The 23,637-nt window shown below is 46.4% G+C and overlaps 1 protein-coding gene across 1 annotated transcript in view; it reads left to right on the top strand.

The window, feature by feature from the left end:
* Positions 1-23,637, top strand: part of ALK (anaplastic lymphoma receptor tyrosine kinase) — a gene marked incomplete at its 3' end in the record, with an annotated part of 732,271 nt that overhangs the window by 579,793 nt on the left and 128,841 nt on the right. The window contains exon 6 of the mRNA XM_011960583.1: positions 17,757-17,888. Coding sequence (XP_011815973.1) covers positions 17,757-17,888 — 132 coding nt within the window. The remainder of the gene's footprint in view (positions 1-17,756; positions 17,889-23,637) is intronic.

The following is a 23,637-nucleotide window of genomic DNA, read 5'->3' on the forward strand; positions in this document are numbered from 1 at the left end:
CTGGATTGCAGTGCCGAGATCACAGCTCACTACAGCCTTGACCTACTGGAGAGACCTCCCAGGCTCAGGTGATCCTCCCACCTCAGCCTCCCAGGTAGCTGGGACTATAGGCATACACCACCATGCCTGGCTAATTTTTTTGTATTTTTAGTAGAGACAAGGTTTTACCATGTTGCCCAGGTTGGTCTCAAACTCCTAGGCACAAGCGATCTGTCTGCCTAGGACTTCCAAAATGCTGAGACTACAGGTGTGAGCCACTGCGCCCAGCCTGGGTATTATTTTCAAATCTTTGCTAATTTGATGAAGCTATTTTGTGCCAAAGCTATTTCAGTTTCTGCCATTATAAGTAAAAGTAATGGCAAAAACCAAAATAACTTTTGCACCAAACTAATAAAATGTTTGAATCTGACCATCAGTTGACACAGCTTATATTAAAGTCACACAGACAAGTCACTATTCCCTGAGCATGCCATCCTCTGTCCCTGGAGCTCCCTTATCTTTTCTCTTTTGTTGAGAACTCTTGCCCACTCTTTGGGGATAACTCAAGTGTTATCTCTTTCCTGGAGCCTTCTTTTCCCGCCTGGCTGGATACTCCTTCTCTGTGTGCCTATCATTCAGATATCCCAGTTATCTATTTCTGAGCAACAAATACTCCAGAGCATATTAACTTAAAACAACTACCATTTTATCATTTTTCACAATTGCGTGGGACAAGAATTTGAGCAGGTAATGTTTTCACACCACGTGGCATTGACAGGTCATGTATTGGATTCAGCCTGCAGATCAAATGGTGTATGGGCTCCAGGATGGCTTTGCTTCCATGTCTACTGCCTTGGAAAAGATGGTAGGAGGGCTGAGCTCAACTGGGACTATCGCCAGAGTGCCTACACCTGACCTCTCTAGCATGGTAGCCTTGAGGGAGTCAAACTTCTTACATGCATGCTCCAGGCTCCAAGGACAAATGTATCCATGACCAAGGAGGGCACTGCACAGTTTTTATGATCTAGCCTCAAAAGTTACATAGTGGCTTCCATCATATGCAGTCATGAGCCTGCCCGACTCATGAGAAGGATACCAAAATCTCCATCTCTCAATAATCCTCTCGAGAGGATTTTTAAAGAATTTGCAGATAAGTTTTGAAATGGCCAAAACACACACCTATTTTAGCACTTATTGTATTTTTATTATTAATTGTCAAAATATCTGTCCTAGTATACGAGATGACCTCAAGATTGTAAACCATTTTTTCTTCATTGTCTACTATTTATTGAATACCTACTATGTACCAGACACTGAGGCTCACCTGCAGTTTTTGTAAACCTCAAGACAACCTTGTGAGATAGATGCTGACACTCAAGGCAATTGAGTACCATGTACAAGACCAAGCACGGTCGAGTCAGCATTCAAATTTGGTCCAGAACGGTCTCCAAATCTAATCTTGTTTTCCTCACCTCTAGCACATGCTCAGTAAATTGAAGGTCAGTAGAAATTCAGGACAGCACATAATTTTAAAACTTTATAACAGGTCCATTGAAAATGCATCTTCCTTATACTACCAGGGGTTCCACAGCAAAACTGCTTTCATCCCTGGACCCTTAGTGAACTGAGAGAGGACACCTGTGTCTGTGCCCCTGTCACTTGGCCAGTGAGTCATGAACCTGTGGGCATGAATGTTTCCTCTAGGTGTCCTCAGAGATTTTTCCCATCAAGTCTTGTCTGTTTTCTCACCTATTTTCCCTAAATGAAATTGTAGACTCTGTTCAGTAGCTCTTCACTCTGGAAAATATAGTAGTACCTGGAAGAAACCCCCTGGGTGTTTGAGAAAGACTTGTAAAAGTGGAAATGGAGTCTGGTGTACCTGGGGACCTGCCCAGTCTGAAGCAGCCCTTTGTGCCATCTGCCTGTACTTCATAGCAAGATTGAGGACTGAGAAGATTCTAGCTGATCTGGGAGTCTCCCCATATTCTTTCCAAATTGTCATCCACATGTATCACCATTACCAGACCCTCCCCCAACACCTTCTTCCTGCACATAGAAACTCATCTCCATTGTTCGCTGCTGCTGACTGAGATACTGACCCACGGCACGGGGAGAAACAGCCCTCAAAGCCCACCTGGTCCAATCCCATCATTTCACAAATAAGCAGACTGAGGCCAAGAGAGGCTAATGCCAGGTTTAAGATCACTCAAGTGGCCTGGTGCGGTGGCTCATGCCTATCATCTCAACACTTTGGGAGGCTAAAGCAGGAGGATTGCTTAAGCCCAGGAGTTTAAGACCAGCCTGGGCAAAATAGGGAGACCCCATCTCTACAAATTCTTTTTTTTTTTTTACTTAGCCAGATGCAGTGGCACACACCTGTGATTGAGGCTACTTGAGAGACTGAGACGGGAGGATCACTTGAGCCCAGGAGTTTGAAGCTGCTGTGAGCCATGATCATGCCACTGCACTCCAGCCTGGATGATAGAATGAGACCCTGTCTCAAAAATAAATAAATAAAAATTTAAAAATTAAAAAAAAAAAATCACTCAGCACACAGTAGTGTCAAGTTAGCTCAGAGGTTTCGTCACTGCCAGGCCACTGTAGTTTAAGCTATATCCAGTGCCTCACACACTGGTAGATTCCACTGGAAACCAAACAGAAGGGGGACTTAAAAGAGGAAAGAGAAGAGCCAGAACTCCGCACGGGGCCTCAGCCACAGGCTTTTCTCAGTAGGCCACACTGACTTTCTCCTGTCCTGCAGTCTTCATTAGTGCTTATTTTCAAGGCCAGCATAATCAGTCATTTTTCAAATGTTCTAAATATTGTTCTAAAATATAAATTGTTCTAAAATATAACATAAAATTGACCATCTTAATCATATCTACGTTTACAGTTCAGTAGTGTTTAAGTATATGCAACATTGCTGTGCAACCAATTTTCAGAACTTGAACTTCTCAAACTGAAATTCCCATATCCTTTAAACAGCTCCCTATTCCTCCCTCTCCCCAGCCCCCATAACCACCATTCTACCTGCTGTCTCTATGGATTTCACTACACAAGGTACCTCATATAAGTGACATCGTACGTTTCTCTTTTTGAAATTGGCTTATTTCACTTAGCATAGTGTCTTCAAGTTTCATCCATGTTGAAGCAAGTGTCAGAATTTATTTCCTTTTCAAAGCTATACTGAGGAACCGCTGTATTGTTTTCCATAGCAGCCACACCATTTTACATTCCCACCAACAATACACAAGGGTTCAAATTTCTCTATATCTTTGCCAGCACTTGTTATTTTCTATTTTTTTTTGATAGTAGCCATACTAAATCAGTCATCTTCTTGTATATTTCAATCATATTCATTGAAGGAATCAAGTAAAAGATAACACATACAAAAAATATCTGATACATAGTAGGCTGAATATTATTTTAGTAGTTGTTATTTATCCTCCCTGCCGGCCTATCATCCAGTTTTCCTTCTTCATTAGGTTTCTCCCAATCTTGTGGTTCTGAGAAGTTCAGACCCTCACATGAGAGGCTTAGAAAAGAACTAAAAACTGAAAAATACAAAGAGGTTCTTGACTCCTAGCCATAGCAAATGATCTTGATATTTTCGTAGGGGCTCTACCCCTTTCCAGGTTTCTTTGCCTGAACTGTGCCTATCAAATTTGATAACACCAAAGCTCCTTATATTTCCTCCAAGGAAACCCTGCTTCCTCTCACCCCTGGCTGGAAGGATGGCCCATCCACTGCACACTGCTAGCCTGTAGTCTATTTCCCACTTGGCTTTGTGCCTAGAATGGGAAGCAATGTTTTTTAAGAGATGGAGTCTTGCTCTGTTGCCCAGGCTGGAATGCAGAGGCACAATCATAGCTCACTGCAGACTCAACCTCCTGCGCTCAAGCGATCCTTCTGCCTCAGCCTCCCAAGTAGCTAGGACCACAGGAATATGTCACTGTGCCCCGCTGGGAAGCCCTTACTGACTGTCTCCCAGCCTCTCGCTACTCACTGTGAATCAGCCATCACTCTCCTGCATGTATGGTAGCTCCCAGCAGCCCATGCCAGTTGCAGCTTCATCAGCTTCCCAGTCCATGCCCCACTGCAGGTATGAATGGGCAGCTGTCATCCTGAATGAAGTTGGCAGCACTGAGCAAGGTCTTTAGGTACAGAGAAGTCCATGATCAGTACAAGGAGCCTTCTACATGATTTGCTTTTTATATGAACAAATGCCAACTTTGTACACACATAACCACAGGAGTTGGGGCTATATGGAAGTCCTCTGAAATACCAATTTTACATTATGAACAAAGCATAAACCCTGCTTCTGAATCTACCCAAAATTATTTATTAAAAAGCATCATTCACTTATTCTTTCAGGAAACTTTTATTGAGATTCCCAGGTGCCAGGTGTTGTTCTAGGCACTGGGGATTCAGCAGTGAAATACACACGAAGTTCTCCATCCCCTGAGTGCTAGTCAGGGAGACAGACTACCAACAACACTAATAAGGAAGGTGTATATTGCTCAGTTATACAGGTAGCAAGGGAAGGAGAGACGAAGTATCTGTGATTTGGATGGGAGGCCAGGGGAGAGATTTTAAATAAAGCCACCAGGGAAGGCCTTGCTGAGAAGGTAACATTTCAGTAAAGATGGAGGTGTGGAAGCCTCTTATGGGTTTAGTGATATCGTGTATAAATGTCAGATGGTTAATATTAAAAATAAAATCTGAATCATTTTCTAGCACTAGGTGGTTTACAAAGTACTTTCCGTAATTATCTCATTTGGCCCCAACAACCCCTGATGGAGGAGGCATTTTTCCTGGCTCGTGGGGACGAGCCCTGAATGCTGATATTCAGGTTCCTGGACTTTATCTTAGTGCCTACTTGGTACATTATTCCTCTGAAAACACTGCATGTCCTAGCCATTTGAGAGACTGGAATCCTATTCCCAAATCGCAGCCACCCTCCATGGGTTCCCAAGACACTGGCTTGCTTGCTCAGGCCCTGCCTCTTGCCTGTCGTACACATTCTTCTCTGGCATTCCACTGACTTGCACTCCAGAGTCTTCCCTCTTGCTCATTTCTGGGGCTTCTAAAATGGCCTTTTCCACCCTGGTGGGGCCAGCAGATTGATTAAGAGTGTGAGCTTCCAAGCCAGACCAACATAAAACTCTAGCTCTGCCAATGCTTATGACCTCGGGAATGATCTTACAAATATTTGGATTCCAGTTTCCTTCTCAGTGAAATGAGGGAGCAATTACTTCATAGAGTTACTGTAAGATCCAAATAAAATAATGCTAATAAAGCCTTCAGTACAGGACCTAGAACATTGTAAGCAGTCAGTCAGTGGTGAGGGTGGAAACTATTGCTATGATGATTGACAGTGGCATCAGCATCCAGTGGCTATCTTGCCTCTTTAGCAAGTAGCCAGCCTTTCTACTGTGGCTACCGTGGATCCAATGGGAGCAGAGTGACTTCCTATATATGTTTAAGAGGGCTGAATCCACCTGATTCCCTTAATTGGAGGTGCCTCAAGGGGCTGCTACCCATGATCAGGTGCTCTCGTGTTTATTTCTCCAGTCTGAATGAGCCCTCCTTGCCTTTGCTCTCATTCCAAGCAGCTTCCTCTGCTGCAGAATCTAAAGCCTGATCCCTGCAGTAGTCTCAGTAGTAGCTATAATTTGTTTGTGATTAGTACTAATTCTCCAAGGTACAGTTGAAATTGCATTGTTTACTGAACAAACAAGAGGAGAAAATGACATATTTTACAGGGAAGTATGGTGCAGAATGGTTAAATGCAACCACTTTACAGAGAGATTAATGGCAAAATGTACATAGAGGTCATTTATCATATTACAAATAAAATTATTGGTGTGTGTTTTCAACAAAAGCAATGAAGATAGATGTTGAATAGGAAAACCTTAGGAAAGGATCACGCAACAAAATAAAGGGGCTATGGAGACTACAAAAGAATTAGAAATTTTTTAATTCTTTTGGAGAACTCGACCATAAAAATGAAACGCACTCTGCCTTCCTGCGAGTGGCCTACAGGAATCTTGGCGGTTCTCAGTAAATCTGTACGAAGACTTTGTCCTAGGAATTGGAAGTTGGAAACCAGCCCTCACAGGCTCTGTCATGTCGGGCAGACCTGGTCCCACCCTAGTGCCATCCTTCATGTTGTCCTCTCTCACCATCACCTCAGGCCCTCTGCCAGTCCTATCAGGGTCGCCTTCGTATCGACTCACCTCCCTCCACCTCCATGTCACCAGCCTCATTCAAGCTGCCTTTGTGACTTGCTTGGTCAGTTACAACAGCAGCCGGCCAAGGGGTTTGCCCACTTCCATTTTCTCTCCATCCATTCTTCCCGAATCACTCAGCATGATCTTTCTAAGGACTTAGGTTTTTTTCAGTCTCTTGTCTAAACTCTTTAAATAAGGTCCATGCTCCTTGCCATGGCCCACGGGGTCCTGCCTGGTTGGGCCTCGGCCTCCCTCCGCAGCCACCCCCATAACCCTCTGTGATCATCTGTGACCCTCTTGAGCTGTACTGGCCTCAGCTCTGCTTCTAGATCAGGAACATCCTTTCACACCCCCAGCCTTGCAGTTTCTGCTGCTCCACAGCCTTTTTCATGGCTGATCCCCTCTCATCCTTCACTATCAGCTCACATATCACCTCCACAGAGATGGCACATCATTTTTTTTTTTTTTTTTTTTTTGAGATAGAGTCTCGCTCTGTCACCCAGGCTGGAGTGCAGTGGCGTGATCTGGGTCTGGGTTCTGTCTCCTGGGTTCAAGCTATTCTCCTGCCTCAGCCTCACAAGTAGCTGGAATCACAGGTGCACGCCACCACACCTGGCTAATTATTGTATTTTTAGTAGAGATGGGGTTTCGCCATGTTGGCCAGGCTGTTCTTGAACTCCCCACCTCAGGTGATCCGCCCGCCTCAGCCTCCCAAAGTGCTGGGATTACAGGCGTGAGCCACCGCGCCTGCCATGTTGCTCCTTCCTTACTACTGTCACCCCAGTGCTGGGCACATGGTAGAAGCTCAAAGATTGAAATGGAGACTGGGGAAGGTGGGTGCGATTTCTGCAGTGCAACCCAAAGGAATTAGTAATTCCTAGCAGAATGCAAGGGAACCCCACCTCGTGACATTCTTCTATTTAAACTCGGTGATCTGGTTTGTATTATTTGACTACATACATTAGCACTTGCTATGTGACAGGCACTCTTAGGAGATTAAATAAGTGACACAGACTCCCTGCCTCAAGGAATTTAGAATTTAGTGGGAGAAGCTGGCAATGCAGATATAAACACCCAATGAAGTGAGGCAAGGCTCAGCCAGAGGTATGCATCAGCACCCCAGAGGGAGACGCGTGTCTTTCTTCAAGGGGGAAGAGCAAGCAATTGGGGAAAGTGACATCCAAGTTAGCAGAAATTGTTGAGATCAAGATGATTCTAGACGACGGAACAAAGTTACACAATGGCTGTAAGGAACTGCACGTCCGATGTTTAGCTAAAGATGTGAAAGGACATGGCAGAGCTGGGATTTGGACTGAATGCTGCGGAAACCAGCAAAGGTTTATGGTAGGATTAGGACCAAAAAGGAGCTGGCCTCAGAAAGCTGACTCCCGTGGTGAGGTGACTCCAGAGACAACTAATGCTGAAAACCCATCATTGCAAGTATTATTTTTCATAGTTATTATTTATGTTGGAAATGACTCTTGCATTTGTTTCAGTTACTGTTTCGCTGAAAGGATCTGGCAGAGCCTCACCTCTGCTATGTGACATGAGGACACCCAAAGGTTCTGTCTGTCCCAAGATCTGGCCTCTGTAACCCCCTCACTGACCCCCTTCCCATCCACCCTCCATAGCTGGTCCTCTCAAAGCCCTTAGGATAGTCTCTGAAATTAGCCCGTAATAAGAACCCATGTATTCTTTTATGTACACACGATTTCATTTCATCCTCACATAAATCTTGTAAATTAGGCAGCATCCCCAATTTAGAGAAGACTGTAAGCTGTGTCAGTGTTTACCCCACTGGCTAGAAGATGGGGGCTGGAGCCTAGTATTATCTCCTCTACACCTCAGGGGGCTCATCAACACAAACTGAACAAACTGGGTCCTTGGGCCTGTGAGAGTATTCACAGACATGGAATCTAGGGGTGAAAAGCGCTCTTGAGAACCCCGGACCAAGGAGGAAATCCTTGCGATGAGAGGGTGGGGGCGGTGAGAGGTGCTGGAAGTCTTGGAATTCTTCTGCGAAGAGAAGGAACTAAAGAGCCATTTCTCAGGAACCAGAGGTTCTCAGACTTGGCTGTACTCAATTATCACCCAGAGAGCCTGTGGCACCTGCTTTTTCCAGGCCCCCCACCCAGATCCTCTGATTCTGTAGGATTGAAGTCAGGCCCAGGAAGCTCCTGCGTGGTTCTGATATAGGCGCGTGTGGACACACCATTAACTCAACAGCCTAAGCCCATGGCAACTATGAATGGCTGGCTTTAGAGGGCTTACAAAGAAGGAAACTGAGGCCCAGAGAGAAAGAGACTTACTCATGGTCCCAGAGGGCTGGTGGCAAGGCTAGGCCTCAAACTAACTCTCCCACTTCCCGGAATCATGATTTCTTACCCAGCCCACCAGCAGCCATCCATAGCGAGACCCGCTCCTCTCTGATTTACATTTCGAGTAGTAGAAACCCAAGATGCCAGTTCTTTAATGAGGTTGTCCACACTACAATTTATGAGGCGCAAAGCCCTCAGCAGGACTGGTCTCTGCCAGGCTTAATTTACACAGTTCTCAGGCCTTCCAATACCCCCATTAAGGTCAGAAAGGGATCTGCAGCTGTTAGTCTGTGCACTTGACTACATTCTCATCATGTCACCATCCATTTTCATGTCTTCAGGCTGTTTACCCTTGAGAGCCTGATTCTCCTAGTCCAGATCATGGCCCAGTCCCCTGGACTCTAGCTCCAGCCCCAGGCTTGACCTGAGTCCCCTAGACACCAGGTTCCTCCACGTGTCATCTCCCCTCACTTTAATTGAAGAGCAAGACCCTCTTCTCACCGAAGGAGCACTCAGATTTCCTCCTTTAACGAGTGTCATTAGTTAGGCAAGAGCAAGCAGGTGGGAGATGGCCAGAAAGCTGATAGAAATGTGCCTTTTTAAAATGACACATAAATCACCCTAATTAAAAATTGATTTTGACATTCATTTAAAAAAAGAAATTTGAGTTAGGAGAGTTGTGTAGGTTTTTGTAGCATCAAATCTCTAAAACATGATTGAAGGAGCAGAGGATGCGTGGGTTTCTGTTTTGAATGCACAATTAGGGAAGAGGCATCATTCTCAGTGAGTGAACCCAATAAATCACCTGCGGTGTAGAACAGCAATTCACGTAACCTGACCTGGGCCACATGTGTCTCCAGTGCAAATCTGAACTAATTTCTACTATATCCAGAGAGGAGATAAATGGGCAAACAAATGTGGCATGCTGTTTCAGGAGAGATGTTCCAGGATGCAAGTGACAGATGACTGAGACAGGAAATCCCACTGAGAAGCAAGTTTGCTGGGTGTGTGGCTTTGGAAAGATGCCCCGGAGGGGAGAAGGCTTCAGGGTAGAGTCATTAACAACAGCCAGCATTCATAAAGTTGACACTAACTCTATCCAATCAACCTCATAAACATGTAGCCACCAACAGCTACTGCCCAGAACAGGACATCAGAGATGGTGGAAGGGGCCTTGGAAACAGGATCTGAGATCAACAGTGAAGATAGTAAAGGTGAAGAACCCACCCTTGATACAGAGGCATCTCAGCCCAAGATCTCCAGGCCTCCAAGGAAATGATACTCAACCATATGCCCCTGAGAATTGCCCGAGGAACAGTTTTTTGTCATTGTTGTTTGTTTGTTTGTTGAGACAGTCTCACACTGTCACCCAGGCTGGAGTGCAGTGGCATGATCTCAGCTCACTGCAACCTCCTCCTCCCAGGTTCAAGGGATTCTCCTGCCTCGGCCTCCTAAGTAGCTGGGATTACAGGTGCCCACCACCACGCCCAGCTAATTTTTGTATTTTTTGTAGAGATGGGGTTTCACTATGTTGGTCAGGCTGGTTTCGAACTCCTGACCACAAGCAATCCACCTGCCTCAGCCCCGCAAAGTACTGGGATTACCGGCATGAGCCACAGCACCTAGAACTTTTAAAACCACCAATACCAAGGGTCTGTCCTCCAGAGATACTGATTTCATTGGCCTGAACGTCAAAAATATTTCTCACTTCCCAAGTGACTCCCATGGGCAGTCAGGGAGCCTCTCCTAGAAGACAATTTAATCTGAGTCATGGGAGAGGAACTGGAGCTGGGATCATCTGACCAGGTCCTGGGCCCCTGTCTGTGGTTTACTAGCTGTGAGACCACTTGCAAAGTACCCAGTAAGTCACTGGTTACCTTTTGTAGTGCTTTATTGTCTAAAAATCATTTCTCTGTGCATTGTGTAGGCTTTCACTTCCTCAGTCTTCTGATTAATCAGATGAGAATATTAATAACTGTCCTTCCAGTTTTTTATAAGATTCAAATGAAGGGTAAAGAAAATACATTGTAAGCTATTAAAATGCTATATAAAGATAACCCCTCTGATTTACTTTGTTAGTCTGGGGGAAGTGCCATTTCAAAGGCTAATATGTAAATACCCATAGAAAGGACCCTTACTAATAAAAGATCCCCAAGCACTGACTCTTCCCAGAGTGGCTTGATCTCAGATCTCCCTTACTTTTGCCTATTAGAGCATTTAGGGGTTTCAGTGGTTACCAGGAACCACATGGGCAGAAGGCATCAGAAGTCGTGACGGGAAACGGGAGCTGGCTCTTCACGTCCAAGCCACTACCCTTCTTCGCTGCTCTGCAGGCTGTAACCAGCCGGGGCCTCAGGGTACTCTACACTGCAGGCCAGAACGATCATTTTATAACCACAGAGAAGATGTTATTTGGGAACTCAGGCCCTTGATTAAAATCATTCACCAAGGATACTTTTCTTCTTGGAATATATGGGTCCCATAAACAGAACTTGAGAAGACAGAGCGTTGTTTTTTGTTGTGCCTCATTAGTTTGGGGTTTGGGCTGGCAGGAGAGATCACAGTACCAGGCATCCATCTAATTGACTCTCTGCCAGCATAAAGCTCCCTGTGGGACGGAGGAGGCTGTGCCGGGGAGCCTGGAAGTCTCTAGTCAGGGAGGGAGACTGGGCGGAGTTGGTAGCAGTGCTGAAAACATAGGCACTTCTGGGCTGCTGCTGTGCTTCCACCCAGGAAGACAGGTCTGGGGGACAAAATCCAGGGCATCGGAGAGTGGAAGCCATGCTGCCTCCTGTTCCTGGACCTCCTCCTTTGTCGAGGTGTGTGGGTGAAGGGCAGGGATGCTGACAGCCTGACCTTCCATGCCCACCACCACCACTCCTTGGAAGCTGCATCCATAATAGAGAACAAGGGATCCAAATCCGTGGGTTTTCAGCAGTCCCTCAGCCAGCCAGTAACCACTGGGAGCTTTGGTATTCTCAACTATCAAATGGGCGTAATGAGACCTTCCCCAGCTAATTCACAGGATCAGTTTAATTCCCAAATAGGGAGAATTGAGATCTTTATACCAGACACTGTCTGAGGCTCTTGAAGGTGAGACTTGACACCTCCCTTCAAGTCAGCTGCAGCTGGATAAGGAAGTCAGGCATACAAGCCACAGTAATGATATGCAGCAGAGTGTCTACCACATTAATTGTAAGAAGTAATGTATCCAAGGGAAAGGGCCATTTATGGAGGGCAGAATCCATGAAAATGGCAGAGATTAGGTGGTGAGCTCTAGATTCCTAGTGCCAAAAGGGGAGGAGTTGGTGGAAGGTGTCCCCAGAGGAGAGGGCAAGCCAAAGATTCCAAAGCGTAACCCACATGTGACCTACTGATCCCACATGGAACAAACTCTGTAAGCATCCATACAGAAGAAATCACCAAGGAAAATATCAGTAGGGTGGCATCATATGAAAATTTCAGGCTGGGTGCAGTGGCTCACACCTGTAATCCCAGCACTTTGGGAGGCTGAGGCAGGAGGATCGCTTGAGACCAGGAATTCAAGACCAGCCTGAGCAACATGGTGAAGCCTCGTCTTTACGGAAAAAAAAAAAAAAAAAGTAGCCACGCATGGTGCTGCACACCTGTATTCCCAGCTATTTAAGAGGCTGAGGTGGAAGGATCACCCAAGGTTGGAAGGTCAAGGCTAGGATGAGCCAAGGTTGTGCCATGACACTCCAACCTAGGTGACAGAGACCCTGTCTCAGAAAATTTAAAATGCCTGTTTATCAAAATACATTACAAACAGAATGAAAATATACATAAAATACTGGGAAAAGTTGTCAAGCATATAATAAATAGTCTCACATCCTTATTAATCACCTCACACAACTCAGAATGAAAACAGGAAGAACCTAATCAATACATTGGCAATTCCCTAAAAAATTTGGAAAGAAAAAAAAAATACTAGTAATGTGAGAAAAAATTCAACCTCAAGTCTGGGCACAATGGCTCTTGCCTGTAATCTTAGTAATTTGGGAGGCAAAGGTGGGCAGATCACTTGAGGCCAGGAGTTCAAGACCAGCCTGGCCAACATGATGAAACCCTGTCTCTACTAAAAATACAAAAATTAGCCAGCCATGGTGGTGGGCATCTGTAATCCCAGCTACTCAGGAGGCTGAGGCAGGAGAATCACTTCAACCCAGGAGGCAGAGATTATAGTGAGTTGAGATTGCGCCACGGCACTCCAGACTAGGCCACAGAGTAAGAATTTGCCTCAAAATAAATAAATAAATAAATAAATAAAAAATCCAACTTCACTGGCTATCAAAGAAATCCAAAATAAAACAGCAGGGGGATACCTTTAGTTAAAAATAAAAGTTCTGGTAATACTCAGGGTTGGCCATGATGTAGTGTGAGGCGTGTACATATATGAAAACAGCTGGTGGAGAGTGTAAATTGGATTAACTTCTAGAAGGCAATTTGGCAATCTGTATTAAGAGCCTTTAAAATGTTTATACCTTTTGATTCAGTAATTCCACTTCTGGGAATCTATCCTGTGAAAATAATCTGCAGTGCAGCAAAGGTTTATGCTCAAAGTTATTCTTCAAAGTGTTATCATAAACAGACTAGTAGCCCAATCATTGAATAATGTTTAAATAAATGACGGGACATATCACACAATATTGTAGCCATTAAAAAGGATTTTTATGGAAAAATGTTAAAGCCTCTGGAAAAGCTTATGATACAACCTAAATTATTTTAAGGCCTATATATGTGACACAACTATACATCCTTATAAAGCATGGACAGAAGAAACTAAACCAAAGAGAAATCTACCAAGATGTTAAAAATGGTGGCCTCAGGGTGGTGGGATTCTGGGCATTTTCTTTGTTTCTTTTGACCCTGCTTTTGAACTTTAGACAACTGGATTCTGTTTTAGAATGAAGGAAAGTAAAAGAAGCTGTAAGACCTCTTTGAGGAATGACAGGTGATCGGTGTGTAAAACACTCATGCACACTGGGACATAGGTGTGGATGAAACAGACAGTCTAGATTTGTCCAAGAGGTTGAGGGAGACCTCACAGATATTTTTTTTCTTTTCTTTTGAGATGGAGTCTCACTGTGTCTCCTAGGCTGGAGTGCAATGGCGCAATCTGCAACCTCCACCTCCTGGGTTCAAGCAGTTCTCCTGCCTCAGCCTCCCAAGTAGCTGGGACTACAGGCGCCCACCACCACACCCGGCTAATTTTTTGTATTTTTAGTAGAGACGGGGTTTCACCTTGTTAGCCAGGGTGGTCTTGATCTCCTGATCTCGTAATCTGCCCACCTCAGCCTCCCAAAGTGCTGGGATTACAGGCGTGAGCCACCGTGCCTGGCCAATTTTTAAGTTCACTTATGTTTTCTGTGGCAGGGCTTGGGAGTGAGGGTAATAAGGTCTTAACTATATTTAATGGTCTCCTGGGATAAGGCATAAGAAAAAGTGATTTGGAAACAAAATCACCAAGCAAATGTGAGAACTTTTCTTGTTATCCTAAATACCTGTGCTTTGAAAGAGGGGCAGAGAGGACAGGCACTGGGCTTCCCCATTTTCTCCTACTAAGTAGAAAGAACAGAACTGCCCTGTCCTGGTTGTTACAAGTTTAGTGAGCAAGCAGGTGCTGCTTCTGGGGTGCTCTTGACTCCTGGGACACAGCCCCATCAGCTCCCCAGGCAAGGGGATCTCCTCCCACCGTTTCAGGGAGACCACACCTTCCACGGGACCAGCACCAGTGTGTGCAGAAAGCGTTTTACCTTCCAGCTTCCAAGAGGACGTGAATGACAGGTGAAGAATTGATGCACAGAATTAAAGCTGCAAAATGAATTTGACATTTTACGTCCTAAAATGAGCGTTGCGTCTCATTCTGCCATTCCCTCTGTACTTTGATCCTGCGTGTTTGTCTGAGAAATGGCCTTCGTACAGTCAGGGAATGGTTCCGGGACCCCCAAATCTGCACAGGCTCAGTCAGCGCTGCCAAGCACAAAAATATTGTATTTTCCATTCATGTTGGTTTAAGAAAGATCCATGTGTAAGTGGGTCCAAACCTGTATTGTTCAAGGGTAATTTTTTGTTGTGCATTTTCCTGCACTTAGAACCCATAAGTTATTTGAGGAAATCTTGCTTAGGCTATCTTGAGGCCAAGGGACAAATGGGGTGGTGTTTTTCCTTCTGTGTGAGTAAGAAAAACGTAGAGGTGAATAGTCCAGGGAACCACAAAGATCTAGTCGCGAAAACAAGTTAGAGCACTGAGAAGTGGATCTAAAGCTACTCTGGGCTCCTGATGATGGGAACCTCGGCTGTCTGGGATTTCAGCGGGAGTCAGGTTTCGATGGAGTGTTCATTCTCTCTTGCTGCTGTAAAAACTACCACGAATGTAATAAAGCAACATGAATTTGTTCTTTTACAGTTCTGGAGGGCAGAAGTATGAAATTAGTTTCACTGAACTAAAGTCATGTTGTCAGGCAGGCCGGGTTCCTCCTGGAGACTCTAAGAGAATCATTTCCTTGACTTTTCCACCTTCCAGAGGCTGCAGGCACCCTTTGGCTTGTGACCCCTTCCTCCCACTACTCCAAATGCTTGCTTCCACCCTCACAGTCCCTACTTCTTACTTTGACTCTCTTGTCTGGTCATCACGTTGCCTATACTCCCCAACCCAGGATATTCCAGGTTAATGTCTCCAGCTAAAGATTCTTAATCACACCAACAAAGCCTCTTTTACCACATAGGTAACATTTTCACAGGCCCCAGAGATTTGGATGTGGCTATTTGGGGGTCTGCTATTCAACCCACTAAAGATAGGTAACCTGACGTCCAGGCTATTCATGAACCTTCCTAGGGGCCAGGCACTGGCTAAGGCTGAGGGAATGCCACGCTCAAACAACTTGATAGAGATGATGGGATCGTGCACACGCGTTCTGGAGGCAGGTTGCATGGAACCAGCAGCTCCCCAAATGGAGGTGGGGAGGAAGGTGTGAGGATTGTCACAGGCAGTGTCTGTGAGCTGGACCTGGATGGACAGGAGGATTTCAATCAGCAGAGTATGGGGTACATCATCACATGACCATCACATGACCACGTTCATCTCCCTCTGGGAGTCTGCAGCACAGAGTCCGTGAGGAGAGGCAGAAGGAAAGGCAAAGGCAATTTAGGCCTAGATCACAGGGACCTTGAAGAGCAGGTGAAAGGGCTCAGATGTGATTCCCTGGAAGGAAGTGGGACCTGTTTTCCCATGACCACTATTTGCAGAGAATGCCCTGCAGGAGGCAGGGTGGACAACGCTGGTGCCCATCTGCTGTCATCTGACAAACTTTGCCTTATCTGGACTACCCTAGAAAGGAGGGCACAAGGCCACCTCCAGCATCTCTTTCCATGAGATGGAGAGGGCACCTTTACAGTCAGAGAGGCTGGTCATGAATCTGACATACCAGCAGTGTGACCTGAGATAAGCCACTGAACCTCTCTGACCTCAGTTCTCCCACTTAGGAAATGGACATCAAGACCTGTCAGCCAGGCGCGGTGGCTCAAGCCTGTAATCCCAGCACTTTGGGAGGCCAAGACGGGCGAATCATGAGGTCAGGAGATTGAGACCATCCTGGTTAACCTGGTGAAACCCCGTCTCTGCTAAAAAATACAAAAAACTAGTCAGGCAAGATGGCAGGCGCCTGTAGTCCCAGCTACTCAGGAGGCTGAGGCAGGAGGATAGCATAAACCCGGGAGGCGGAGCTTGCAGTGAGCTGAGATCGCGCCACTGCACTCCAGCCTGGGTGACAGAGCAAGACTCCATCTCAAAAAAAAAAAAAAAAAAAAAAAAGACCTGTCTAGCTTCCTCACACGGCCGGATGTGCTAAAGTAGATGGAGGAATTCCAGAAGTAAACAAGTCAGGCTTCATGTTAGTTTCAGTGCTATTGGGAAGAGTCCTTTGAACCAGGAAATCATGGAATTTTAGATATTAAAGATCACCTAACCTGGAGAGTACTGCATCAGAATCAGTCGAGTTCGATTTGCAGCCAGAGTTGGAAAGGCCGCACCCCCATGTGAGGCTCAGAGAGGCTGGGGGACTTAGCCAAGTGGGGTCCTAGTTCATCTTCCCCCCACTGCCCTGAGCACTGAGATGGGTTTAGCACCAGCTATGACTGGAATAGAGGTAGAAAACTTTTCTCCTACTAAGTAGGAAGAACAGAAAACAAGGCAGAGGGTAAGGCAGGCCATGTGGGGTGTTGACCCAGGTGAACCCTACCTGCTCATCTCCACAGGGGCCAGAGGCTCCCCATCTGACACCAGCCAAGAGCTGAGTAGCAGGAGGCACCAGCCAGGCTCTTGTGAGGTGGTCCCCAGGCAAAGCCCTCCATTTGGTTAGGGAGGCTAAACCAGGCCAGCCTTCTCCTTCCTGTTGTCTGAATCTCTGGGGCCTGCAAAGATGTGAGTGGTCACAGGTTAATTCATTATCAAAATGTATTGTTCTTAATCCAGAAACTAATAACTGTGTATGTTCATTATAAACTGACCCCATCCCTTCCCCCTCTGGATAAAATTAATTATCTAACAATTTTACACTAGAGCAAACCTTAGCAATCTAATAGAAATCCCTCCTTTGACAGAGGAGGAGACAGGGACCACACAGAGAAGGGACATGGTCAGCTTCACACAGCAAGGCAGGAGAAGCCAAGTCCAGATCTGAGGCCCAGGCTTGCATGATGGTGTTCTTTGCATTCCAGAACGGAAAGTGCTGCATCTTTCTAGAATCTTCTCAATAAGTCACTCCAGTGGTAGAACCTGGGGTCAAGAGCATGGGGGACATGCACTAGACCAGATCCACCTCTTGGTACCCCACATTTGACCTTGAGGGTGGAGCCGTCTGTGCAGGTGAGACTCCACCTGGAGGCCATCCACTTGGTACACTAAAGTCATGGGTTTGAGGACTGTTGTGGAGGGAACATGGACCACTCTGCTGCTCACCATCCTAGAAAGTAAGATACCCCAGCAGGCCATGGATGAGCATAAGAGGTTTTGACCCCTCTCACCTGCTGGTGTTGGCCCTGGGTGTGGCCAGATAGAGATGCAGATGGCTCAGTCAGGCCTTGGGATGTGAATGGCAGGGCAGGATAATGCTGTCCCTACAGCCTGCCCATGGGACCAACCCGTCAGTCCAGCTGGTGCCTGGGACCATGCAAACTCACCATGGTTGTGTGTCTGTGTGCTCTCCAGGAACATCCCCAGGCTCCAAGATGGCCCTGCAGAGCTCCTTCACTTGTTGGAATGGGACAGTCCTCCAGCTCGGGCAGGCCTGTGACTTCCACCAGGACTGCGCCCAGGGAGAAGACGAGAGCCAGATATGCTGTGAGTAGATGGGGCTACCCCACCCTGCCCCAGCCCAGTCCATGCTCATAACCCCCTGTTGTCCCCATTACCCCAGGCATGAGAGCATGGACAGCCTTCCCGACATCCAATGACACTTGTGACTCCTCTCATGACAAAGCCACACAGTCTTCAAGAGGCAGAGCTAAGATTTGTGATCTAGAAATAACCCGGTCCATAGTCATGTAAGTCAAGAACCAAACAAAATCTTGTAAGTTATGATGTCAGCATCCTTAAGGCACAGAGAAAATGTGCAGGATAAAGCCCAGCTCTAATGTGACATTGGAAGTCCTCCATGCCCAGACTTCCCTCACCTTCCAAGCCTCATTCCCCACCTGCCCTCATCCTCTCCCTCCTCCATCCACCCCAGCTCCGGCCATATGGAACCGCCTTCCAGATCCTTCATGCCTCCATGGCTTTGCTCACATGTTCTCCCCTTTCCTTTCTCGAGTCGCATCTACTTCAAGACTCACCCTGAGTCGATTCTTTCAGAAAGCCTCCCTGACCGTCCCCCACAAGTACCATTGGTTCTTCTCCCTCTGGACCCTTCCCCCGCAATCCAGTAGATCCATCCAAACATCATCCCTGCCATTACTTATCATGAATAGCTTTGAGATACAATTCATATACAATTCACCCACTTCAAGTGTACAATTCCCTGTTTTCCATGTAGTCACAGGGTTGTTCAGCTATCATCACAATTTTATTTTAGAACATTTTTATCACCCCAGAAAGGAACCCATAGTATCTCTCCCCATTTTGCTCCAGCCCCCCTGCCATTGGCCTGAACCAACCACCAATCTTTGTTTCTATAGATTTGCCTATTCTGGGCATTTAGCAGCCTACAAGGGGCCCACTTTCTCCATATCTTTGCCAACATGTCATATTATCTGTCTTTTTAATTTTAGCCATCCTAGTGGGCATGCATCCATTATGTGTTATGGAGGTGATTTCCATGTCTCTCTTCCTCTCTGTGGGTGGTTTGAGTCTGGTCATCTTTGCTGTAGCAACACCTGTCATGATTCCTGGCGCAGCGTTGGTGCTCACTGACTCTTTGTTGATGAGAGGAAAGAATGAGTTGGGAAACTTGGACTCCGTAGGGGAAAACAAACTGCTGAGGCCCCACTGGCAGTCGGGGCGGAGTGGACTCCCAACTGGTGCTCCAGCATTGAACATGGTGCTCCCCGCAGCTGCCTCTCCAGAAGTAATCACTCCAGAGCTCTTGATGTTTTTGCCAGGAAACAACCAACACTTGCAGAATACCTACAGGGAGCTGGAAAACGTGCCAGATCCCGAAGCAGAGATGAATAACTTGGCATCTTCCCTCAAAGCACTGAAAGCTCCACACAGGGACGGGGAGTGAAATCGAGACAGGACTGGGGAAGGATGAGGCAGAATGGTGCCTGGGGTGGGGCCCAGAACCGGAGCAAATGCCTCACCTCCCAGATATGCAGACCCCACTGGCCTGCAAGAAAGTTTCCAAAATACCTTTTAAAATAGGGCCCTCTGTCCCTAGTCATCTGGACCCTTTGTGGGGGTGGAGAAGGTTTCATTTATTCTAATTTAAATTAAGCAATAAAGACATCCATTTTCCCATTTTTAAAACTTCATTTTTATACAAAACTTTCAAGTGAAGTTTTCCAATTATAGTGGAATAGTTGTATATTTTTAGATAAAACTCAGCAAAGAGTTACAGGGAAGGGCTTTGCTTGCCCTGTTCTGTTCCACTCCTGGCCTTTCTCATAGAGTTCTCACTACACATATGGCCCAAAGTGAAGCCAGTCCTGCCCACAATGCCCTGTTCAGGCACCTGTGTGTGTCTATTTATTTGTGTCTGCAATGTTTCCAGCAGTGCCTCTGAACTGTGTGATTTCATGATGACCTTTTTCAAGTTTTTTGATAGCCACCTCCCAGCTGGGACACAGGTCAGGCAGGCCATGCCCTGATTGACAGTTGGGAAAATGAAGGCACGGATAAGGCAATGGACTTGTTCAGGGTCACACAGCATGTCAGGGACAGATTAGAGCCCTGAGTCTTCAGGATCCAGCCCATTACTAAGGGCTCAGGGCGTTTCCCACCACTCCAAAGCTTACCATTATTGGTTTCCTGGCCAGCTCCAAGCTTCAGGGCAGTCTGCTTCAGGCACTGAGGGCAAGAACCTGGGGCCCAGAGGCTTTTTCAGCCACATTTGAAAAGCGGCTCTGACAAGCTGTCAGAGTAACCCCTCCACCCTGGAGAACACCCCCATTGTGTTCTTGGCTACAGAAAGCAGTTGCTGGGAGGGAAGTTCAACTGAGGAGAGTTATTCCCACTCAGATCTTGGCAGAACTTTTAGAAAATATCCTTTTTCTTATTTTTGTGCCTTATCCTCTCTGGCATTTTTGCTGTGTTCCTCATCACAGTAATGTTGACTCTGAAAACCATTCCCATGAAGATAACAACAGCAACACCACCAGCTTACCTGCTGAGACTTTACTCTATGAGTCAGGGGCTGTTCTCAGTACTTTTCAGGTATGAACTTGCTTCATCCTCACAGCCTCCTGTGTGATGCTATTGTACCCATCTTTGTTAGAGACAAGGAAGCTGAAGCTCGCAGAGGTGGTTGTCCATGATCAAACTGATAGCCAGCTGAGCAGTGATTCAGGCTCAGTCTGACTTCAGAGCCACATTCTGAACCATGCAGGGTAAACTCTGTTTCACGAGCTTCCAGCACTTAGCTATGCTAAGCACTGAACCTAGCCATGGACACACCCAGGATGAAAGGACCAGGAAGAGACAGGGAGGTCCAGGGCTCTGCTACCGCCTTTCTCTGGGGGTAGAAGGGTTCAGATCATGGGCCTCCCCCTCTGGGTCTAGGGTTCCTCATCTGTAACGTGATGCCCACTGACACTCTGTTGTCTGAGAAACAAGTAGGAAGTGTTTGGAGCAGCTCCTGGCACAAAGTAAGTGCTCGGTAAATGTTAGCCAGTATTATTCATGTTATTGTTTTCTTCATGGGGATGGTTTCCAGAATCAACACCAATATAGGAAAATATTCTTGACTACACCAGCTCTTTCCCAGGTGGTCTGGAACCTGTTAAAATGTTTCCTCTGAGCAGGTGTTCACACTGCAGCTCTGTTAGGGATGGCCAGGTCCTCTAAAGAACCTTCCTGAGGGTCTTTCATCTTGGGCCAGGGTAGTTGACCAAATCCTGCCATGGTTGGAATTTGGAGGAGGAAAGTAGGTTACATTTAATCAACACACCCTACCAAAGGGCCAGCCTCAACTCACCACACCTTCCCAGAGGGAGTCTCCTGCACAGGCTGGGGCTGCAAACAGATGACCAGACTCAATCTGGGCAATGGAACTGGATCTCTTTGGAGCCCTTAAAAATTCTAAGAGTTGTCCAAGATGAGTGGAGGGACTGAGATGGAGGGGACATTCCCTTGCCCTTTTCTAACCAATCACGATACTCATCTGTCCATCATACTCTCTCCTCCAGACCCACAACCCAACACACTACTCTTGGTCCTCCTCCAACACAGCCACTCCTGCGTTTCTAATTAAACGTTGCCAAATCCAAGTGAGAGATCCCAGATGCTGTAATGCACTGAAGGGGGTCTTCGTGACTCTCTGTGTGTTCTGGCCAATGGCCTTGATGGCATGTGGCGCCCCAGAAAGGGGCCAGGTGTCCCCACTTCATTCCCTGGATGGGTCAGTGATTCACTGAGTATTGCAGACAGATCACTTTTTCCCCATGGACTCGATAATCTCATGTGCTGGGGATACTCTTCCTGCCAGGCAAAAACAGTGTTTTCAAAGTGTATTTCTTTATTGTAAGATAAAACATACTGGTTGTAAAATGCAGAAAATCTAGAAATGTACACAAGAGAAAATAACTATCATCCATAATCCTCCCTCTCAAACATTCAGAGATAACTATAATATTTTGATGTATTTCTTCTAGCATTTTTTCCCATGACTGTATATTTTCAAGAAAATGTATAGCACATATTTATCAAAAATGTTAACAGAGTTGTCACACAGGAAGGAAAAGAAGTAGTGTCATTTGGCCTGGAGTTTATACTTGGCAGCTCCCACAGCTGCTGCTGAGGTCACAGCTCCATGACTCTACCAATTTGTCTCTCTTAGAGTGGAATCAGGTGTCATAATTGCCAAATGTTGCGGGATTGATTGACCTACCCACAGCGCTATTTGGCCATCCAGCCAATGAAATAACTGGCTACAGCCCAAGAAGGGGGTTGGTTAGAACAGTGCTTCTCCAAATTCGAGGTGCACAGGAGTCACTAAGGGAGCCTCTTAAAAATGCAGATTCTGATTCAGTGGGTTGGGGGAAGGCCTGAGATTCCACGCATTTTACAGATTCATAGGTGATGAGGCTGCAGCTGGTCCCTGGACCACATTTTGAGTGGCAAAGAGTTAGAGGATTGAGCCTACTCCCGTTTTGTTCAGCAGATAAGTCTTGAAGTCCTCCAGTGTGCTGACTGAGTAGGAGCTTGGGGCGGATGGGAAGAGAAAAGGATGATTAGAGGATGAGTTGATACCATTAGACCCAACCCTATGGGCCAGCCTTTTGCTCAGCAACTGGCCTTAGTAGTGATTTCCCAGTTGCAGCCTAATCCACAGGGGTCTTTGTTCTGACTCTTAACCTTAACCCCACCAGCTTCCTCAGGAGTGGCTTCTGGCTGAGTACACTGCCCTGATGAGTTTACAATCATGGCAATCCTTGGCTCTCCTTCCTCCCTTAGGGGTTTTAATTGCCACATCAATTGTCCACTGGCCTGTCTTGCTCTTTTGCCTGCCTCTTCTCCCTTTATTGAATCAGCCAGAAAGAAAAGGGGTTTCCACTCCCAGCTCACCCTGGATTCTATGCGAAGCTGAAACAAGAATGGGATTCCAGAGACAGAGAATGCTGATGGCTTTCTTCAATCCTGTCCGGCCGAAAGGCATAGGCAGAACTATCACATATGCAGCCTCCAACAGACATTTCCAGAGAGCCAGCCAGGGACTTGCTGTCAGTTTCAGCCATACTCTGATGAGCTAGCTCCAAGTTAGGTATGAATGGCAATTAATAACACTATCATCACTTTACATTTGCACCTCTCTAGCTGTTTACAAAGTGTTTCCACACTGTCTCCCCTACTTTATCCTCAAACCAGCTCAGTAAAATAGACACTAATACTGCCCCATTTTACAGATAAGGAACCTGAGGCTCTAAGGAAGAAGTGATTTATGTAAGGTCACAAAGCAGAAAGTGGTGAGGCTAGAACTAGAGCCCATATGTCCAGATTCCAGTGCTGTTGTGCTACCAATACCCATGATCCAGGCTCAGTTCTCTCCCTCTGCCTCCTGAAAGGGTAAGGAGGGAGTGACGTACTGTGCGTATCCCACCTCAGGCCGGCCTCCTCCTTCCTCCAGGAATCCTTCTCCCACTGGAACCTTCTATCGTGGGCCTTGGGGTATTTTGTTTGTTCGTTTGTTTTTGCTTATTTGTTTGTTTGTTTTAGATGGAGTTTTGCTCTTGTTCCCCAGGCTGGAGTGCAGTGGTGCAATCTCAGCTCACTGCAACCTCCACCTCCTGGGTTCAAGTGATTCTCCTGCCTCAGCCTCCTAAGTAGCTGGGATTACAGGCGCCCACCACCATGCCCGGCTAATTTCTGTATTTTTAGTCAAGACAGGCTTTCCCCATGTTGGCCAGGCTGTTCTCGAACTCCTGACCTCAGGTTATCC

The sequence above is a fragment of the Colobus angolensis genome, unplaced genomic scaffold (assembly GCF_000951035.1).
Source record: "Colobus angolensis palliatus isolate OR3802 unplaced genomic scaffold, Cang.pa_1.0 Scaffold515, whole genome shotgun sequence".
Lineage (NCBI taxonomy): Eukaryota > Metazoa > Chordata > Mammalia > Primates > Cercopithecidae > Colobus > Colobus angolensis.